The sequence below is a fragment of the Pelecanus crispus genome, chromosome 3, assembly GCF_030463565.1.
Source record: "Pelecanus crispus isolate bPelCri1 chromosome 3, bPelCri1.pri, whole genome shotgun sequence".
Classification (NCBI taxonomy): domain Eukaryota; kingdom Metazoa; phylum Chordata; class Aves; order Pelecaniformes; family Pelecanidae; genus Pelecanus; species Pelecanus crispus.
In genome coordinates, this window is record NC_134645.1 from 26,198,541 (window position 1) to 26,219,151 (window position 20,611).

General features: G+C 53.9%; 1 protein-coding gene across 1 annotated transcript; it reads right to left on the minus strand.

Annotated features, from left to right (window-relative positions):
* Window positions 1–117: 117 nt before the first annotated feature.
* On the minus strand, window positions 118–20,503 carry RRBP1 (ribosome binding protein 1). Its single transcript, XM_009481394.2, has 23 exons — window positions 19,822–20,503; window positions 15,882–16,030; window positions 15,527–15,649; window positions 14,356–14,508; window positions 13,915–14,033; window positions 12,961–13,114; window positions 10,936–11,074; window positions 10,416–10,603; window positions 10,196–10,233; window positions 8,920–9,010; window positions 8,122–8,214; window positions 7,662–7,754; window positions 7,478–7,558; window positions 7,289–7,378; window positions 6,756–6,848; window positions 5,196–5,267; window positions 4,913–5,008; window positions 4,387–4,470; window positions 2,691–2,774; window positions 1,726–1,809; window positions 1,127–1,225; window positions 439–582; window positions 118–156 (listed from the first exon to the last, which is right to left on the minus strand). Exons 1-23 carry the CDS (start codon window positions 20,501–20,503, stop codon window positions 118–120), a joined length of 2,988 nt encoding a protein of 995 aa, XP_009479669.1.
* Between the last annotated feature and the right edge of the window lie 108 nt (window positions 20,504–20,611).

Below are 20,611 nucleotides of genomic sequence, written 5' to 3' on the forward strand. Positions count from 1 at the left end.
TAGGTTTTGGGTCACTCATGGCTTGTATCTTTTATCTACAGTAAATTCAGCATATATTTTTAGGAATGTGTAAGGCATTTTGGTAAGTTGAACGGTAAGGTCTAGGTCACAGACTCGTCAAACTGACGTCCCTTCCTTTGAACTGTCCTCTTCCCCCTGGAGAAGGAAAACAGAGGTGGGTTACTCAACTGGGTCTCAACATTATTCTCATGGTGGCTCAAGCATCAAAGCATTTTGCAGACGGGCCAGGTCTTCCCTTCTGGGCAGGGAGAACTGTGACCACCACTTCGTGTGGTCCCAGGGCTTCCAAAAGGCACCCAGATGGTTTCTGGCAGCAGGTGCCACCTTGCCTCCCAGTTTAAACTGCCGCCTGATGCGCGCTTCCCCGCGGCCTCCGACAGAGTCAAGGGGAGGGATGGCTGTGGCCACCACAAGTACCGTTTCCTGAAGCTGTTCTTTCAACTTCTTCACCGTTTCTCTCTCTTTGGCCAGTTGGTCCTGGGTAACCTTCAGTAGCTCCTGTAGTTTGGTTGCTGCCTGGCCCAGGTCCTTTGTTAATTTTTTTTCTTTTTCAAGTCTTTCCTACATGGGAGTCAAAGGAAGGCATCTGCATGAGCCTCCCTTTGCCGTCTGGTGACCTCCCCACCTCCGAAACACCTCTGGTCACCTCAGGTCTGCACTGAGTCACCTCAATGGCCATGACCTTGGAGGAGCACCCAGCTCCCTCTTTGCCGGAGATGCCAGGCGTCACCCCACCACCTACAGCTCGCTCTGATGGGGAGCTACAGCTCGCTCTGGCTCCCCGTCAAACCCAGGAGATGCCGTGGGCTGAGACAACCTCACAGGAGCAGAATGGTTTCTGAATACCTGAAAAGCCCATGCTGTGAGAGTGTTTGCTCAGAGCATCATCCCTATCTGGATGAAGGGGCTGTGACTCGCACCCTACTGTCCTTCAGCCACGCCGGAGCTCACAGCCAGCCCCGGGGCAGGGAGCTACCTGCAGGGCAACCATCTACCTTGCCCTACCATCCCCAAGAATGGCAAACCATGCCTGCAGTCCGCTTGGACATGGCTTTTGCTGTCTTGGCTCAACACCAAGCACAAGAGAGCAGGGCAGCCAAATCACCTTGAGATGCTGGGCCTCCTCTGTGTCTGAAGCTGCTGCATTTTCAGCCAGTCTCAGCTTTTCCAGCTCTGCTTGCAAACTGCATGCTGACCTCTGGGCCTGGACAGGGGACACATACTCAGTTAGCACATAAGGTAATGGCCGCAAGCACCTCCTGCATCCTGCCCCGTACAGCCCCTGGTCCCCAGTGGGTCTGCCTCCGGTGAAGAGTTAGGTTATACAGCCGCTGTTGGATGGCTGGGTGCTAAACGCAACGCATTGCTTTTGCTGATCTAGCTTCCATTGGGAACATGGCATTTCTTGCTGGAAGCAGCATAAAACCCAGCTAAAGCCCTTAACCCTTAAGGGACAGAGCTGGCAAAAAAAATGGGGGGACTCAGAGGAAGGCAATTTGAGGGGCCAGCAATACCAAGTGGCTTTAGCACAGCTGCCACAAGAAGTTCTTCAGATGTGTGAGGGAATGCAGTGATGTCTGAGATGCAGACAGGGATGGGGAAAAACCTTCAAATTAGTTCTTGAAATTAATTCTTGGGCTTCATTAGCAGCCGAGAACCCGTAAAGGCTTTACAAACCCTTGTATCCTCCTTGCCCACACCTACCTCCTCCAGCTCCAGTGCCAGCTTTTGCCGCAGCACTTGCTCCTTCTCCACCAGCGCTTCATTTTGCTCCAGCTGAGTTTTCAACTGTGTTAAGAAAAGGGGAAAACACCCAGAAATAAAATTAAAAAAAAAAAAAAACAACCCCAAAAAATAAGAGAGGAGCTAGCAGGGACATCACCAAGAAAGCTGGGCTACACTGAAGCTTTCCCCAGGGAACCAAAGGGCAATAGGTACCGGCATCCCCTCCTCTCCGCACAAAAGCCGGGAGGATGCCGATAGCAAGCCCAGGGCTTGGCTTTGCGTTGCCAAATTTTGCCTGCTCCTCAGGCAGCGCCAGCTGGGACTTGGGATGAGAGGCACCGCATAGCGGAGGGCATACCTGGCAGGTCCCTGCACCCGGGAAAAGGATCCACACTTAATGGGATTAAAGGAGAGAGACAGAGCCCAGCTCATGGCAGCACTGCCACCGGTGAGAGGTGTTAGCCCGAAAGGTAACAGCCACTGCTAATGCCCTCAGCCCAGCTCCAGCAAGATTTATGGAGCCTCTGTAATCCTAATCCCCACCGGCTGGGATGGCATCCCAGTGCAGCTCTGTTGGGGTGTCCCCTTCCTCCAAGGAGATCCAAGACCCAAACCCAGTGGGGCATCATTAGGTGGCAATGTTGGCCACCAAGGGCTTGCAGCATCCCCTGCCTGCCTCCCCCAAAATCCTGCCAGCCTGATGCTGTGCCGGAGGGCTCCCAAGGGGAACAGCCTGGTGAAAGCTGGCTGGCGACGTGTTCTCAGCGGGAATAGGACACATGGCTGAAGGGACAGGGGGCTGGCTTCCCCCCAACACACAGGACAGGAGACAACACAGCCGCGACAGCCCTGAGCAAAGCCATGCTGTTAGAGATGGTGAGACAGGACAAGGGACATGGTTAAAGGGTCAGTGCCTCCACGGGCAGCAGGCTCACCGCCCTAACCTCGAGGGGCGCAGGGTCAGCTTGTAACCCCACTACTTCTCCATCCTGTACATGGCTCTTCATCTCACTCAACTGCTGCCTGACCTGGAAGGAGGACCAGCAACCCTGGCTCAGTCACACATCCCCATCACCACAGACATTACAAGACCCACGAGGACCTACAGATAAAGGTTGATGGCTTTTTTGCTTGCACATGAGCTGAAATGTTTGGAAAACCACCTCAGTTTCTGCTAGATGCAGCACGGTGGTCCCTAACCTGGGCAGCCTGAGGCATGACAGCTCCTAGGGGTGCAGAGCACATGCTCACGGCCCTGTCCGCTCTCCTTTGATCACTTGGCACTTTGATTTAAAGCCACTGCTGAGGGTTTGCACTAACACAGTTGAGGTGTTAAATAAAGCAGGGTGGCAGGTCCCATTTTGCCAGCGATCACAGCTGGGACAGCTGGGGAGGCAGTTACTTGAACACCGCCCCCTCCTCCCAATTAACCCCCCCCCCACTCCATCTACCAGAGCTCCATCCTACATCGTAGCAGCACTGGCAGTCAAGCTGCAAGCTAACAGCATGCCTGGGCCAGAAGAAAGGGAAGGTCATGGGATGAACACAAATGTGTTCCACACTTACAACCACCTGCCCATCTAACGAGATGAAGGCTAATGATGACCCCATGCCATGTTCCCTCAAGAGCAAGGGGCTGCATGGGCTCGCTGAGCGAGCTGGATGGTAGCACCTGCAAGGCTGGGAAGAGTCACAGCACCCAAGGGAAACCATACTCCTGGCTCGCTCCGCTCTGAGCAGCTCTGCAAGCCAGCAGTACCACCAAGGATTGTAAAAACAATCTCCTGAGCCTCTCAAATTAAAGTATGGATTTAAAAACAAAAGCCCTCATGGTTTTGGCAGGTCTGTTAGCTCTCCTGGCCCTACATCCTCCCCCCCACTTACCTGCAGAAACCTAGCCCCATCCTTCAGCCCCTTGAGTAACCGCAGAATCATAGAATCATTTAGGTTGGAAAAGACCTTTAAGATCATCCAGTCCAACCATTAACCTACACTACCAAGTCCACACTAAACCAATCAAGGATAGACTAGACTAAACCATGTCCCCAAGTGCCACATCTACCCGTTTTTTGAACACTTCCAGGGATGGTGACTCCACCACCTCTCTGGGCAGCCTGTTCCAATGCTTGACTACCTTTTCCGTGAAGAAATTTTTCCTAATTTCCAACCTAAACCTCCCCTGGCACAGCTTGAGCCCATTTCCTCTCGTCCTATCCCTACACTACACATGGGCTGCACAGCCTCAGTCCTGCCACCCAGAGGTGGATAGGGATGGATGCTTGGGGCACCCAAACCCCTGCCCCAGGGTGGTGCTGGGGTAACCAGTGTCCAGTGGTGGGGCGGCTGGGTTTTTCTGCTACACGCCAGCTTGTGCAAGCCTTACTGCTCTCCCTTCCTTCCCACCTCCACCATGGGAGGAAAGACAGGTGAATAAAAATCTCCTCTTGGGTCTCAAAACCCCCTCTGAAAGCCAGATCAGTCTGGTGCTCAGAAGCACTGGGTTTCCCCATGCGCTGGCTGTGCCTTCCTCCCCTCCCCTCCCTGAATCCGCAGGGAGGATGCTGGCCCCGCAGCTGGGTTTGCAAACAGGCCCCAGAGCAGCGAGGTCCCAGCAGGGCAGCTCCAGGGATCCCCCCTTACCAGGGCCAGCTCCTTGCTCTGCTTCTGTGTTTCCGTCTTTGCTGCCTCCAGCTGCTCCTGGGACTCTGACAATAGCTGCCTCAACTGTCAAGGAGGAACAGAAAGAAAAAAAAAAAAAAGTCCATTTATGCACTTGGTTTTGGAGCCCTTTGGCCCAAGGAAGCATTTTTATGATGCAACATCTTGTCAAATGATGGCATCACTTGCTAACCTGCCTGTTGCTGCCTGCTCAGAGAGATGGCCGTGAGACAGCTCCGTCTCACCTGAGCCACAGAAATCCCACAGGCCACTGAGGAGCAGTGGACAACATCTCCACAGAGATCCCTCTGTCCCATCACCTTGCCAATGGATTTCCTGACTTTAGGCATCTACAACCCAGATCGGAGCAAATACATCCATCTGTTTTCTCCTGCTTTGCAACGCTGCAGATCCCCGGGGCACTCCCCAAATCCCCAAAACATTGATGGGCAGTGAGTCAGGCTGAGAAGAAAGAAGCGTTTAAGAAGGTAACGGCCACTACACTTACGACTTCAACTTCTTTTGTGTAGTTTTGGCGTTCGGAGCTGGCTGTCTCCAAGTGATTTTCCAGTTGTGTTTCCAGAAGAGAGGTGTATTCCTTTAGCTGGATTAAAAGGGAAGAAAGCAGGAGGGGGTTGATTGTTTGAGCTCCAACACGTCCCAAACATCCCATGGTCCAAGCCTGCCTTCCCTAGGGCAAGTCAGAAGATGGGTCCTGACTCAGCCCAAGCACAGCACACATCCATCTGGCACCTGTGCGGGGACCTTCTCCCGTACCCAACAAACCTTACCTGATCTGTGCTCTGCAGATCTGCTTTCAACTTCTCCACCATGTCTTCAAGGGATTTCAGCTGGAGTTGCGACTAAGCCAGAAAGGATCAGAGAAGGTCAGTGAACGGCATCTCACCTGGACACTGAGCATCTTTCGTGCAACCAAAAACCAGCCGGTGTTTCACTCCCACCTCTCCCACTTCATCCCGTACCCAAGTGCAGAAGAGACCTGACACCAAACCAGAGCTCCCTCCACAGCCTGCAGGGCAGGAGCTCCTCTTCCCAGACCGTAAATCGTGGAGCAAGGTAACAGCTTTTGCCTGCAGGACTTCAGCTGGCTGCAGTCAGCTTTCAACACCCAAGAAACTGGCACCAGACTCGGTGCAAGTTTCCTACTGAAAGCGCCTTTGGTTTGGAAGCAGCAAGGCAGACCTTCCAATGAGGTGTCATGGGCTTTTCTATTAAGAGAAGCCAAGCTATCAGAAAAAGCATGGGGTTTGCATTTAAACCTGGACTGATTTTTGAAGAGGACTCCACAGTTGCTGAATTTTTTGGAAAGGAGGAATTCACCTCTTCTCCACAGAGAGGCAGGACTGCTCTGGGACCTGCCCTAGCCACCAGACGTTCATCCCATCATGCACACCCTGCTGCCAGCACACCACCAGCAGCCACGTCATCCCTGTGCAATCCTACACCAGCCCTCAGCAGCGCTGGTGCTGCAGGAGCCAGCAACGAGCTGAGAAATCAAAGATCTCTTGTACAAGAGCTCCCCCATCTCCCTGCAGTCCCAGTTAACTTCAAAACCCCATGTGATGGACGGGGAGCAGCCAGACCATCTCAGTTCTGCATTTGAAGGAGGAGATAACTTAAGTCTGCTTTGCAGAAAAGGCACAGCCAGCCAAGTCCTCCTAGACTCCAGCTAAGTTACGAGAGCTCACAAAACACACTCTCACCAAACTCCTGGGCAACAACAGCTCTCTAGCAGCTGCCGGCTGGCTTTTTAACTAGGAAGAGTGGCACCCAGAGCTAGACGGACAGCTGGACCCAAAACTATGTGCATTACATGGCTTCTTGGACCTCAGCTCCTTTCTGAAGGCTCAACGAACGCCAAGATCAACCCGGGTTTTGAGAGCAAGCCAAGTTCTTCTGAAAATGGGAGTCCAAGAGCCCTGTACATGCTCTCCTCCCGTCAAGCCAGTGCCCTCCAGGAGGGCTCAGCCCCATTTCCAAGCATCGGAGCTTGCATTACTGAAGCGGTGACGCTGTTTCCCAACTACCATGCCTGAACCGGGGAGCTGCACCCACTCCTCCACCTCCACTAGCAGGGTCTAGGCACACACCAGGCGGGGAGGTGGGATCCAGGAGGAAGAGAGGCTTAGCTCCTACATGAGGTGGGCTTCTTGTCTGTTGGTTTGGTGACAGGAGGGGTGGATTTGGGGAGGAGAGAAAGTCCCCATGTCTCACAGTTCACGGTTGGCAGGAACAGTTAGGGTCACCATCTGATTTAGACCCAACAGCCCCTCTGCTCCTGTAAGTCCAGTTCCACGAGGAACAAACCCAGATGTGCCCCAAACACGCACCTTTTGGAGTTCCTCTTCAGATGCTGTGAGCTTTGCTTTCCACACCTGCTCCTCCTCCTCCACGCTCTTCTGCAGGTCTCGCAGCATCCCTTCCTGTTGGCAAAGCTTCAACTGAGCCCAAACCTCCTCCAGCCCTCCCAAGCCGAGCAGTGTCAGGGCTGGAAGCCCTGGCATAACCAACGCCTCTCCAAAGATTTGGGCCAAAAAACAGGTGACAGAATGAGACGCCCCAGGTGGGGCTAGGGGCTCCCCGTTCCTAGGCTTGCTCAACCACCCTGCTCATCAGAGCCTTTGCTGTGCCACATCCCACCACAACCAGGAAGGTTTCCAACACAATTAGGCTGAAGGAGAGCTCTAGAAATTCAGGTTTCTCTTATTCCCCTGCCTCACTGGCAAATAGTCTTCCACACAGCAGCCCCCCAACATACTGAGGGATCCCCACCATGAGCCCACAGGCAGCCTGGTCTGCCAGGTGACCTCTCACGATGTATTTCTAGTGGGAGACCAACACAGTGCAAAGGGCTGCAACTTACCGTCTCTGCAAGGATAGCTCTATACTGCTCACATTCTGCTTGTAAAGTGCTTTGCGCTTCCTCTGCCTCTCTTAATTTAAGTGCTGAATCCTGAAAAGAGAGGGAAGGGATAGAGAGAGAGGCGAGGAAAAGAAACAAGTGACTCTCAGGCACTCCCTCGCCCCTCCACTTTCCAGCCCCTTCACTTACTGAGGACTCTGTTGTAATCGTCTGCTGCTTTAGCACATCCACGGTCTTCTCCTTAAACTCTTGTAGCCACGTGTCATAATCCTGAGTGTGAAAAAAAGAGGACAAGGGAGAAAAAGGACGCTTAGATGTCTGTCCTTCCCACACAGCACAGGCTCTGCGGGGGTCTGAGAAAGCCTGTGCCCACCTGCTGCGAGGATACGGTGACTCCGGGGACGGCAGAGAGCAGCGTCTGCTTGGTTCGCGTCTGGAGCGCGTCCAGCTGTTGGGCTAGCTCTTCCTGTAAGAGGGACAAACTGGCATGGGATGGAGGTCTTGGGTGCCTGTCGGCCAGGCTGCCAATACCGGTCCTGCTTTTCTGTGCCTAGAGGGGTGAGCCAGCACAGGGAAACCAGCCAAAAGAGAAAACTGCTGCCGCTGAAAACGTCCCTTCTAGTGCACCCATCTTCCCGCTTCCCCAACCATGACCTGTACTGGAGATACCTGGCCCTCAAGACAAACTTTGGAGAGGCTGGCAGGAAGGTTGGGCCAGCACTGCTCCTAAGAGGAGGCAGGCAACCCAGTGCAAGCATCTCTGGTGGCTCAGGGGGGCTGAATGTTTCCCTTACACCACCAGCATCACTGCTAGAGAGGAATGCCACGCTCACCTTTGCTTTTGTAGCAGCAAGTAGTTTTTCCTCACATGCCTTCTCCACCGCAGTCAACGCTTCCATTGCTTTCCAGTTCTTCTCGCGAAGGTCCTGCCGAGACCACACACAGAGGGCAATAAGCCACACATCACGCCGAAGGCCACCAAGCTGCTTGTTGGCACTGCAGAGGATTTCAAAGCCTCCGCTCAGGAAAACATGCAGCAGCCCGTCGCTTCTGTCAAGGGTCTTCCATCCCACTGCCCACATGTGCCCCTTCCCCTCCACCCCTGCAGCGGCCCAATGCACCGCATTGCTCAGGCAGTGGCCTTGAGGGAGCAGAGCAGAGCTGGATGGAGGGAGGAGCTCCAGAAGCAGCCCTCAGGATGCCTAGAGCTGCCTGGAGAGGACACAGGCCAAGTGGAGGGCTGCAAGGTTGCCTCCGCACAACTGATACCACCTTGTAGTAGAGATATAAGGAGCAACGAGGCGTGAGGGACCCCTGCTCAGGGATTGCCTTCACCCTGCCAGGGCAGGATCTCCCTGGCTCACCAGGTCCTAAACCTCCCAAGGGAACAGGGGACAGACACCTCCACCCAGGCAGCCCATCAGCTCAAGCTGCGCAGCCTTCCGGGGGATTCCTGCTCTCCAGCAGAGGAGGCAATGCCTCCAGTGCTTCATGGGGCTGGAAGAGCCTCTGGCCACACCATGGGGCCATTGGTAGCTGACTACAATGGGTTGTCATTCAAACCCCAGAGATCTGGGTTTTGGAGGAAAAAATTGTGAGCAGCAAAAGCTGAGCCCAGTTCACTCACGTACATTGTTTTTTGTCTTCTGTTGCTCCACCGCCTCTCGCAGCTCTGTGGCTTCCCTCTCCAAGGACGACAGCTGGTCTGTCTTCTCCTGGAGCCTGGAAGGGCAGGGTGCAGGAGTGAGTTTCAGCATCCACCTCCCTGCTGGGTAGTGAGCTGTTGAGGAGGGGACCACAGCCCTTCCTATCCCGGTCTGCTCCGGGATCTAGACACAGCAGGAGGAGGAGGGAGTGGGACTGAAAACCACTGCCACGGCAATGATGGAGTGGGATCTTGTTTTCTACCAGCTTATCAGCAATAACAAGCAAGCAAGTACTTGGCTGGCTGTACACCCAGGACAAGAGGAAGAAGTAACCTGATCCAAAGGCCAAAAATTCCAGCTTACACAACTGGGAATACTCCCGACACACTCCCATCCACTGCTCATTACACTGAGATAGCCCACAGCTCTGCATTTTGAAAGCATCATCCTACTATCATGAGTAACCATAAATTAGGGCTACTGACTAGATGCCCGAGAGCCTGCAGCTTCCCTCCAAACCCTCAGATCCACCATCTGCCCTGAAGGGACCCTCAGCTTGAGCAGACCAAGGAAGGTTCAGGTCCTTGATGAGAACCACCCAAGTCTCTTGGGGTCCCAGCACAACTGAACAGCTGTCCTCCTTTAGAGGAATGCTGGATGCTTACTGGCAGTGGGGGCATCTGAGAAATCCTCCCCCTCATGCAGAGCCTGAGCCTTCTCGGAGGTGCCCAGCACATGGACAAGGGGAAACAGGCATGGCTGTGACATGGGAAACTCCAATTAAATGCCAGGAAACCTTTCTGCACCAGTGGGGAAGAGGTTGTTGAACACTGGAACGGGGACCCAGAGAGGTGGTGAATCGCCATCCTTGGAAATACCTAGAAGCATCCTCAAAAAGCCTCCTCTGGTTGGCCCAGCTTTGAGCAGGAGCTTGGATCAGAGACATCCCACCCCCAGCATCAACACCACCAGAACCTCCTATTCTGCAGGACCGGTCAGCCTCCATGTGCCTGTCAGCAATTACAGTCTCACTTCAGAATGGACTGACTGTTTTCTGGGGCCAGCACTGGAGCCAATTAATATTTTAAACAGCTGTGTTGGCCAGGATTGACCTTGTCTTCCCAGCTTTGCAGTCCCCAAGTCTGCCAAACAGAAAGGGCGGGCAGCCCTCAACCACAGGGCTCAGAGCCCGGGGAAGCGTGGGACACACAGACAGCAAGCTGGAGGTGCTGTAGCAGTCTCCATGTGCACCTAGACCCACCTTGACCGCAGCTCCTTCATTTCTGCTTCATTGGCTGCCTGGAAGAGAGAAAGCACTTTCGTTACCTGCATGTGATGCAGGTCAGTCCTTTCTGCAGCATCCCAGAGGGGATCCCAGAGCAAAGATAACACAGGGACTGTGTTAACACAGCGCAAAAAACACCTGCTTGAGCGGTGTAACCATCTCTCCTTTTCCCGCCCCAATTAAATGAGCAGGCTACCTGCAAATCTTTGTCTTTTTCTGCCTCCCTCATCCGGCCTGCCTCTAGTAGAGCTTCGATGGATTTGATCCTCTCCAGGAGCTTCGTATTCTCCGAGCTGGCATCCTGCAGTTTCCCCTTCACGTTGTCCAGCTCCAGCAACTTGCTTTTAACCTCCGCTTCGGAGCTCAGCAGCTTGGCCTGCAGTTCTGTTGGAGGAAGAGGTGAGAAACACAGTAAGAAAACAAATTTGGAGACTCCCCACCCAAGCAGGACTCTTGGCCAAAGAAGCCTTGGCCGTGGATGCTTCAGGAGGCACAGAAAGGGCAGGCAGGGATGCAGGACAGCACAGGAGAGAGGCATTGGAGTGCCATCCTAGGATAGGACCGTGGACCAGTCCCACGTCACTCACACCGACACCAGGCAGACTAACTCATCCCTGGGTCTGCTTGTCCTGCCCTGACCAGCCCCACCAAGCACCCAGCCCTGAAACCTCCAAATCTGCCCCACAGCTGTCCCTGCACCAATCCAAGGTTCTCACCAGCAATGCTTTGCTGCTGTCCTTTGGCCTTTTCTGTGTCTGCTAACAAGCTTTTGTAGCTGCTCTGGGTTTTGCGGAGCTCGTCGCTTACTTCATCCAGCCTCTTCTGCAGCGTCGCCTCCACCTCCCTTTGGGAAGCCTGCACGGCAGGAAGAGAAGGCTTTCCGCAGCATGCCAGGCACCCCAGCCAATTTGAAGCAAAGCTCCATGTGTCACATAATGTTATTTTTAAGCTGTGCTTTGGGGGTTTTAAGTCATCCTTCTCCCATGCTCCCCCTGTGCATGAAGTATCTTGCCTCGTGCTCGCGTTTTATCGTTTGCCAGCCCTCAAGTGGGAAGCAGACAACACCCGAACGTCTCGGTTCTGGGCCAAGACCACGGCCATCCTCCCCTCCAGAAAGCTAAGCTCTGAAAAACCTCTTAAAGCCCTGGTCCTTAATGCACAGCCCCAGCCCAGCAGGGAGAAGTACTGCCACGGTGCTTAGCAGGACGGAGACACTCAGCCACGTGTTTCCACACACGGAGGAATTTTCTGTGTGGTTTGGGCCAGGGAAGACTTTTTTTTTCCATCTTAGAAAGCAGCGAGAAAGAGGCCTGGCCAAGGCAGGCGCTTCGAGGGGGAAGGCAGAGGAGGAGGGTGAGAAGCATGCTGCAAACCAGCAGCTCTACGGGTACGAGTCGCACCCTTGCAGATGGAGAAATGTTGCTTTGCGTGGAGGGGGCAGAAGAAGGTAAACCAGCAGCCCCGTCTCTGTCTGAGTGATGCTTCCAGAACTACCAAGCAAGCAGGACTTCTCCGTTTTTTGAGGATTTGACCCCATATCCCCAGCTCAGAGCTCCAGGTGTTACTGTGGAGCACATTCTCCCTAGCACCTTAAACACATCACAGGCTTTAAAGTCTTCCAGCAAGTATGATTTATTTAATTAGTATTAAGGTGTGCAGCAAGCTGATAGCCCTGGAGAAGTTCTCCTAAAAGCATGCCTAGAAGCTGATGTTTTCAGCCAGGAGGGCGGCTTCTGCCTTCATGCCAGCTGCATGCCCACATCACCCGCCTTGCTCCTCACCTGCAAAAGCAGCAGGGGCCAAAAACAGCCCACCAAAAGGAGATCTGCATCCTCAGACACCCGAAGAATTAAGAGCAAGGATATCAAAGGCCCTTTGCTCTAGGAGCACCTCTACAAAACCATTATGGCATGCGCAGATAAACGTCACCACCACCACAGCCCCTTCGTAAAGAGGCCAGAGCAATTTGGAGACCACAGCACATGCAGGAGGGACACATCATATCCCTCACCCTGTCTGCCACCCCTGGGGGAAAGAAGTGCAAGTTTCCGGGTCAGGGGTACCCACGATCAATGCTCCCAGCCCCTGGCCTAGCTGAATCCCAGCAGGAGCACTGCCACCCCCCCCCCGAAAGATACTCTTCCCTGCATGGGTACAGCCTGCCTGCTAGCAACGTGCCACTGCTCCTCTGCCAACAGCATGCTCAGAGGCTCTGCTTGGGAGGCGTCCTTTAAACACCCCTAAAAACCCCAAACCCAGCCATGTCCTGGTGACAACAAAAAAGCCACAAGCTCTACCTCCTGCACCAAGGAGGGAGAGCAACCTGCTTAAAAACAGCCGAGTCAAGAGAGAGCACCCACGTCCACGTGAGCACAGGCTGACGGGGGCCAGTGGGTTTCCTCTCTCGCCTTAGGGCACCACCCAGCAGCATGCACCATCTAGGCTTCCCCCTCCACACCTTCACACCAGGCTCATGAGCTTCACAGGTGAGCGAGAAGAACGGCTTCAACCAGGGCATCGTGCTCCCTGGGCTTTGCTGGTGACGCTGCACAAAGAGCGCACTGCATGTGACAAACTAACGGGGGGGAGGCAATGAAGAGGTCTGCGAGGCAGCTTGCTTTCCAGCTGTTGACGCTCATCTCCCTCCAAGCTCTTCCCATGGCCAAGTCCACGGATCCTACGCAATTTAGCCACCCGCCCCATCTCTGTGAGGGGAACAGGTTTGCCGGCGCCTGCCTGACCTGCAGCTGCTCGATCTGCTTCTCCGAGGCCATGGCTTTGATCTCCCAGCTCTTCTTCTGCTGCTCCTCTTGCTGCAGCACCTCCGATTTCTCAGACAGCTCTTTCATCAGCTTGTTGCACTCTTGCCGTAACTTGGCCAGCTCGGCGTTTTGCCTGCACCAACAGAAGCAGGGTTATTTTAGCTTGCAGGCCAGTCAAGCATTTCTGATGTTACCTAGGGGGGAACGCATCCTCCTGTGGGCCTGACACAGGACTTGAAACCTCTCAATGGTTGCGTTCGCCCATTTCTAGGACACGCCTGGTCTTTCAGGGAGGGGGTGGAAAGAGTTGACAAATCACTTTTCAAAAGCCGCATTTCAATCACAGGAGACATTCCTTTCTCATGAAGTAGAGGATGCAAGGATCTGTGTTCCCAGACACAAGAGGAAGCACTGTAAGCAGCTGGAGTCCGCTCTGTAATTATTTGACCGCTGTTAATCACCAGCCATTTCAGACTTTCTATAAAAAGGAGTGTGAAATTCTTCTACCTAGCTCCTATTTTTTCTGCATGCACTGGGCAGGTCTTGGTTCTCTGCAGCATCACTCCCATCAGAGAGCCAGCTGCACTTCTTCTGAAGTTTGAGAGTATGAGCTCCCCTAAGGGGGAAAGTGCCACGGTGCTTTCTGATCCCCTCTCCCCCCTCCGCTGCCTGTTGGCTCTAGCATCAGCACAGGTAACCCCAAAGCAGACAGGGTTTTCCCTGCCCTTCCACTTGGGAAGAACATCCTTGTTTCCCCTGCCAGCCCCCCAAAAGCCATTTGGCAAGCTCTTCTTCGCTCCCTCCTCTACCTCCAGCTAGTTGGAGCGTCTGTAGAAGCACCTTCAAGAAAGGGGGTGGCCAAGCCCAACAGATAGCCCACCCCAGGGTTTGCCAGAGGGCAGCCCCAGGCTCTGCCGCCCGCCCCAGCCTTACTTGCTCTCCGTCTGGCTGGTGGCCTGGTTGAGAGCGTCCCTCAGGATGGAGTTCTCCTGCTGCAGGCGAGCCAGCTGTGTGTTGGGGCCGTTCTCCAGCTGCTCCTGCAGGGTCCGGATCTAGAGGAGCCCAACATGGGTTAATGCTGCTGCCAGCCCCCTTGCTCTCCCTGTGAAGCCCACTCAATCAGCAAGAGGGACAGGCAACAGGGCGGTGTCTACTGATGCTGGCAGCCCCCAGGGATGCGACATCCCATGAGGATGCTCCCACATGCCTCTTCTCCCTCGAGCACCACGGTCCAGGAGCATCACGGGGTCTCGCCCCTCCCCGAGGCTCTGGTCCCCTTGCACATCTCGGTCTTCTCCAAAAGACCACGCATCTGCCACCACAAGCCACGTGGCAGCCAGAGGAGGAAGCTGCAGAGCACAGCGTAGGGCTCACCTTGCCCTGGAGCTGCTGCGTTTCGCTGACGTGGTCCTGGTAGCTGGCCTGCATGCGTGCCTGCACTGCCGCAATCTCCCGCTCGCGGGCGAGCAGCTGCTCCTTCAGCTTGCCCTCCACAGCCGCCGCCTTGGCCCGCTCGGCTGCCAGTTCCTTCAAGGACAGAAGTTGCCCAGTTAGTCTTTAGCGTATGAGTTTCCCTGCCTTAAGGGGATGTGAAACCGGTGGCCTCCTAGCTCAGAAGACTTTTAAAAGTTCAGCCCTTTCAGAGCTGCCCCCGTGCCCAGCTACGCCATTTAGCACTTACATTTCCTCCTGCATTTTGTTTTGGGCTCTGTGGCCACTGGATGCCACTGTTGTTCCACATTGGGCCAGCTAAGAGAAAGGAGTAAGACAACCTGGAATTTTATTTTTCTCCCCCTAGGATCAATAACATCACATAAAGTTTGGCAAAGCAGGAAAATAAAAAAAAAAAAACCAAAAACAAACACCCTCTGCCCCCTGCCAAGGCAGGGGTGCTCTGTTGGCCGGCTGGGCAATGCTGTGCCACTGCCCTGTGCAGCCTGCACAGGCAGGGTCTTAGCACAGCGCTCGACTGCATGGGATGGCTTTGCCCTCTCCTCTCCCACCTGCAGGCAGATGGACTCGCTGCTGCCGGGTCCTGCCGGCCGCAAGGCAGGAGATGCCAAGTCCAGCGTGACGGGGGTCTGTTCCGACTTCAACACCCAAAAAAGGTGGAGGTGGAAGGCTGAGTTGGGGATAGAGGGTGTAAATAGGATCAGGCTCCTTAAAAAGGGATGGACCAGCTCCTTCTCAGCTCAGGGGATCTGGGCAGAGACAGGAAGGGATGTATTTTCCTCCCTAAAGCAGCAGAAAGCTGCAATCTCTTACGGGAAGGGCTTTCCCCTGCTTCTCCTGCAGCTGCCAACAGGTGCTACCCTGCGGCTCTTTGGGCTGGTGCCTCCCCAGGCTGGATCAGGCCCAGAAGAGGAGGTCAGGTAGGGATCTTCTCCCCTTTTTAGGGAGAAAACAGCGAACAAGTGAAGGACCCAGACGGTCCCTGGGCTTCCCCTCCAAGGGGGATGAGATGAGGGGAGCAGAAGGCACACCAGTGTGACCACAGCAAGTAGAGCCCACGTCAAGGATGCCAGGAGGGTCGTGCAGTGCTTACCTTGCTCAGCTCGCGTAGCTTGTTTTTGGCAGCAGCCACATCCTCCTGCTCAGCAGTGAGCTGCTTCTCCTTCTCTTCCAGCTGGCGTTTCAGGACAGCCACTGGGTCACCCTTCTGCGTGGCCTGCCAGCGGGGCAGCACATCAGTGAGGACCACCACGTCCAGACCCATCCCCAGCACCCCACATGCATGGGATCCTGCCCTCTGCTCCAGGGGAAAATTCAGCTCCATTCTCCAGGACTGACCCTCAAGGCCAGCCTGCCTGAAAACATGCCACCTTCCCTCCCCTCCACATCTCCCAAGGCTCGGCAGAGCCCCGGCAGCAGGCAGCCAACGACAGCACTGGCAGCCCTACCGTGTGCCAGGTGTCCTGGACGATGCCCGCTTTCTCCGTCAGGATCTCGATGAGCTGCTGGGCCTCCCCCTCACTGAACACCATGCTGCTGATGGTGGACACGAGCGTCTTGTAGGGCAGGTAGAGGGGCCCGTCCGAGTCCGCAGGTGCTAGGGAGGAGAGAGGACAGTTTGGGACCGCTCGAGCTGATGGCAGAGCTGAGTAGCATCATCTCAGTTGGCTTCAACCCCACAACTGCCATTTCAAACCAGCATCCACCCAGATTTCCACAGTCAAGTTTGACACCCTTCTAACTGAAAGCAGTATGAGAAGTGCTGGAGACAACACTCACCACACACATGTGCTTCTTGAGCCAGCTACCACCTCTGCCTGGCTCTACTACTGGTCCCACCACCCTGCCACCATCCTCCACCAAACGGAGTGATTCCCAGCCGGAGCTGGGCATGCTTTGCCAATGGCAGGGAGCAGAGACGTGTTGGGCATCAGAAGCTGGACCACACCACGATAAACATTGCTGGTGGACGTCACCTGATGCAGCAGTGCCAGCGATGCAGAGTGCAGCAAGGTCATCTCCCACCTTTCACCAGGCAGGTTTGTTCCAGCTCTTTGGTAAGGGGACAACGTGACTCCAACTTTTCCCCTACCCCTCTGCTAACCCAGGAAAGCCAAGTAGCATCAGTGACCATGATGCTGTTGTAGGACCACAGTGCACATGGTCATGATGGATAGAGGGTGGCAGAGTGGTTTAGGAGCTCCTGCACAGTATCTGTGGCTCAGCAGGCTTATTTTCCTAAAAAAATCCCAGAAGAAAAAGCAGTTTGGACTCCAGTAGCTCCAGAGCCTCTAAAGCTGTTAACACCAGGGTCTCTTGAATGCAGAGCTCAGATCCCCCAAGCAGCAAGGTCAGAGAAGAAGGAAGAGGAGATGCTGCAGGCATCGGAGCAGAGATGACCCTGCAACCCCTGGAGAGGAGCCCATGCTGGAGCAGGTTCACCCTGAAGGACTGCAGCCCATGCAAGGCCCCACGCTGGAGCAGGGGAAAGGTGGGAGGAGGAAGGATTGGCAGAGAAGAGCTGTTACGGACTGACCACAGCCCCCATCCCCCTGCGCTGCTCAGGGAAGGGAGGTAGAGGAGTTGGGAGGGAAGGAGTTAAGTTGAACCTGGGAAGAAGGGCAGGGGGGAAGGTGCTGTTTTAATTTTGTCTCTGTTTCTCATCTATTTTAATTGGCAATAAATTAAATTAGTTTTCCCCAAGTCGAGTCTGTTTTGCCTGTGATAGTAATTGCTAAGTGATCGCCCTGTCTCCATCTCGACCCATGAGCTTCCCCATCTTATTTTCTCCCCTATCCTTTGAGGAGGGGGAGTGAGAGAGCGGCTGGGTGGGCATCTGGCAGCCAGCCACAGTCAACCCACCACAGCAACAGAGTGGCAAAGCCTGGAAATGCCTAGCAGCTCCAGCACGCACTGTTTGCTCCTGGCTTCTGGTAGATCCATTTGGGATGGCAGCGCTAAGCCCTGGCAGCAACAGAGTCTGTCTCACCCACAGCATCCACTTCCCAGCAGCGCAGCCGGAGCAGCTCCACCGTCTTGTGCAACCGGGGCCCAAGAGCTTGGCTCACACTTTACTCACACTGGCAACAGTGCAGATGCAGGACAACACATCACATCCCCTGGCCTGGTCTTGCTGGGCGGAGGGACCCACCAAGTGAAATTTTGCCCATCTCCTGGCGGCGTTGCGCAAGCGAGCCTTGCACAAGGCAGGCACGACGCAAACCTCACCTTGCAGCTGGCAAACAGAGCCGGGGCAGCCTGCCAAGCCGTGGCAAAAGGAAGCCTACGCTGCTGCTGAGCCCATTTGCAGAGTTGGAAACCTCCCGCCTTGCTGAAGGAAGTGGCAAAACAAGAAGCAGCCGTGTAGCAAAGCTGCCATGGCAAAAAAAGCACAGCAGGGATGAGGGGTCTGAAGAGCCACTTCTCAAACCCAAGGGGACACGGGAGACACGGACTGCCCTTGTGTGGAGCCCCACACCCAGGAGGCTGCAGCCCAGACTGGGTACCCACGTGTGTTTCATGGGAGAGCGTGGCTCCTGCTATCACAGATAACAACTTGGGATCCGAGTACACACTAACCACTTGCAAGCAAGTTTTTGTGAGATGCAGGAGGCTATAAACGAACCGCACAAGAGAAAAATACCCCAAGCCGCTCTTGTCAGGTTTGCCATCTGTTTCAGCGCTGAGCATGTCTCTTTGAACACCCATTTTTATCTGCCATGGGATAATTTGTTGCTTCTGCCTTTGAGGGGGAGAGACCACAGCCGCTGAAAGGCTGCCCACAATACCTTGGTCAAACTGCAGGCAGCTTCGTGGCACAAATACTGCCGAGAGCTTTCCTTTGAAAAATCCCACTGGAGCAGCTAAGACATCACTCTTGGCTTTTAAGACATGCGGGATCGGCGCTTCATACCCAAAGGAGTGGACATTCGGAGCACCCAAAAAACCTCCCAACTTAACAAGTGCTAAAAGTTCATCTCCCATCCACATTCCCTCGGCTGTTACAGCTTCGATTTAGGGCCATGTTTTTCAGTGTTAGAGAAGTGCATCCCTGTGTGCACATGCCAAACCAGCCACCTCCAGTTTCCCCAACATCGTCGCTGTGATACCCTCCAGTAGCAGCTGCTCAAACTGTTTCAAACCTCTTCACTACGTGGAGATGGCCTTTAGTAAAATCCTTTCCTCAGAGGAGCAGATACAAGGGTTTTAACCCAACCTTGGAGACCAGCAGCTGCAAAATGTCCTGCTGAGTAGCAGGCCCTCTTCCAAAACATGGGTGTGGAAACTGCCAGGTTACACAGCAGTCTAAGTTTGGATGTGCTGGAGAAGGCTAGCAAGTAGGGGTGTCTTTTTGTTTCGTTGGGTTTTTTGTAAATAAATAAAGAAATGAAACCTATGCACACCACATCACATCTTTGAGAACACCCAAGAGATTTCTCCCACACGTCCATATGGGAACACTTCCGCAGGTCTGAAAGCACTCACGTTTTTAGTGCCTGTAATTATCACTTAACCAAAAATAAAACCCAAACTGTTCACGTTGGTGCAATGAGAGGCAAGAATCCAGCTACAGAGCTGTTTCTCCCCTCCCTACATCTATTTACACCCTGGAGAGTTGAGGACCACCTTCTTTAATCTCTTCCACCTCCAAGTCAATCAAGTGAGGCATGAATGATGATGGGCAAGTTTTCCCCTCCCTGTGACATATCCAAACTCACTTCCCTCTAACTATCCTATGATCAGTCCCCCACAGTATAAAATCCCTTCAATCCTCTCTCCTCCCAATAGGCTGTTTTCACCTCCACTGAAGAAGGAAGCTCTAGCAGTGACCCACCTCCCCATAAAAGAAGAGTGGTAGAGCTCCTGTGTGCTTTTAATAATCAGGGGTGGAAGGGGAAAACACCTCGTCTTGACTTTCCACCCAGATGTCCAGCACTTTGACAGCTGCCCCCTATCCCAGGACAGGCACACGCACCTCCCATTCATTCTCGGTGTGCAGGTCTGCTCAGAGACCCCAAACGCAACAGCAAATCTGAGAGAAACCTGTAACTCTCCAACATCTGCGTGCTAAACCAAGTTGCTAAGCACCAAGCAGGGGTACCCGATGCAGGAGGCAACACATTACAGAGTGAAGACAAGTCAATAAACTCTTGACTTCAACTCTACTTCCCCCCAGAGAGAGCTACAGCCTGGTACAGGCTTTTTCAACCCACTTTCCCCTTGGTGCACATGGTCCATCTCACCAGAGACTGCCTTTCTACAGTTGCCCTGTTTCCAACAGTGAAGAAGAACAAAGACATCTCAGAATGGGATAGCTCTGTTTTCACAGCACCAAGATGCCCTGCTGGCTTACCCATTGGAGATACATGCAGAGGAATTTGGTCTTACCTGGCTCGCTCTTCTTCTTGGATGCAGCCTTCTTCTTGACAGGTCCATCATGCTTCTGCTCCTCATGGGTTGGAAGAGCATCAGTTTTCTTGATGGCAACAGAACTGGTGACCGGAGCACTTTGCTGCGTGCCAACTGGTGGCACAGCCACAACAGGAACCTCCTTAGGGGTCACCTCCAAGACAGGAGAACTTTTGGGGACACTGACAGGAGGCGAAGCCAACACCGGGCTAGGAGCAGGCTCTACCTTTGCCACCTTCTTATCCTTCTTCCTCTTCTCCTTAGGTGATGGAGCAGGTTTCTCCTTTTCCTGGGGGGCCACTGACACTGCTGCAATCGGAGACTCAACAGTTACAGGCTCAGGCACCACAGCAGGCTCAAGAACCACATCCTTGGGAGAGTCCGTCACTTCCTGAGTCAGCTGCTGCTCCGGGATCTTTCCATTAGGTTTCTCTTCCTTTTTCTTTGCTTTTCCTTTTTTCTCAACAGGTTTCTCTTTCTTCTTTTTCTCTATTTTCTGCTGCTGGGTCTTCTCAAGCTCTTTGCGTTGCTTGGCCAAGGCTTCCTCATAAGACGTCTCCTTCATGGAGAAGGTGGACACCAGGAAGATCCCAATGGCTGATATCACCATAAAACCTCCGAAGACCATGACACCCAGCGTCTGAGGGTCATACACATCCATCCTGCCTTATTCTTCTGTGCCTGCAAGACACCAGAACAACAGTTAGCTGGGGGAAAAAAAAGAGATGCAACAGCCTTTCTGAGCAAGGAGTTTGATATGGACATCTGT

What these genes read in the sequence shown, in the direction of transcription:
- RRBP1 (XM_009481394.2), bottom strand. Translation starts at nt 20,503, where the DNA reads ATGGATGTGTATGACCCTCAGACGCTGGGTGTCATGGTCTTCGGAGGT. An exon ending in CGATTACAACAGAGTCCTCA is followed by an intron (nt 7,379 to 7,477) that starts GTAAGTGAAGGG and finishes CTCTCTTTTCAG; the next exon opens with GATTCAGCACTTAAATTAAG. An exon ending in GAGCTATCCTTGCAGAGACG is followed by an intron (nt 6,849 to 7,288) that starts GTAAGTTGCAGC and finishes CTTTGCCAACAG; the next exon opens with GAAGGGATGCTGCGAGACCT.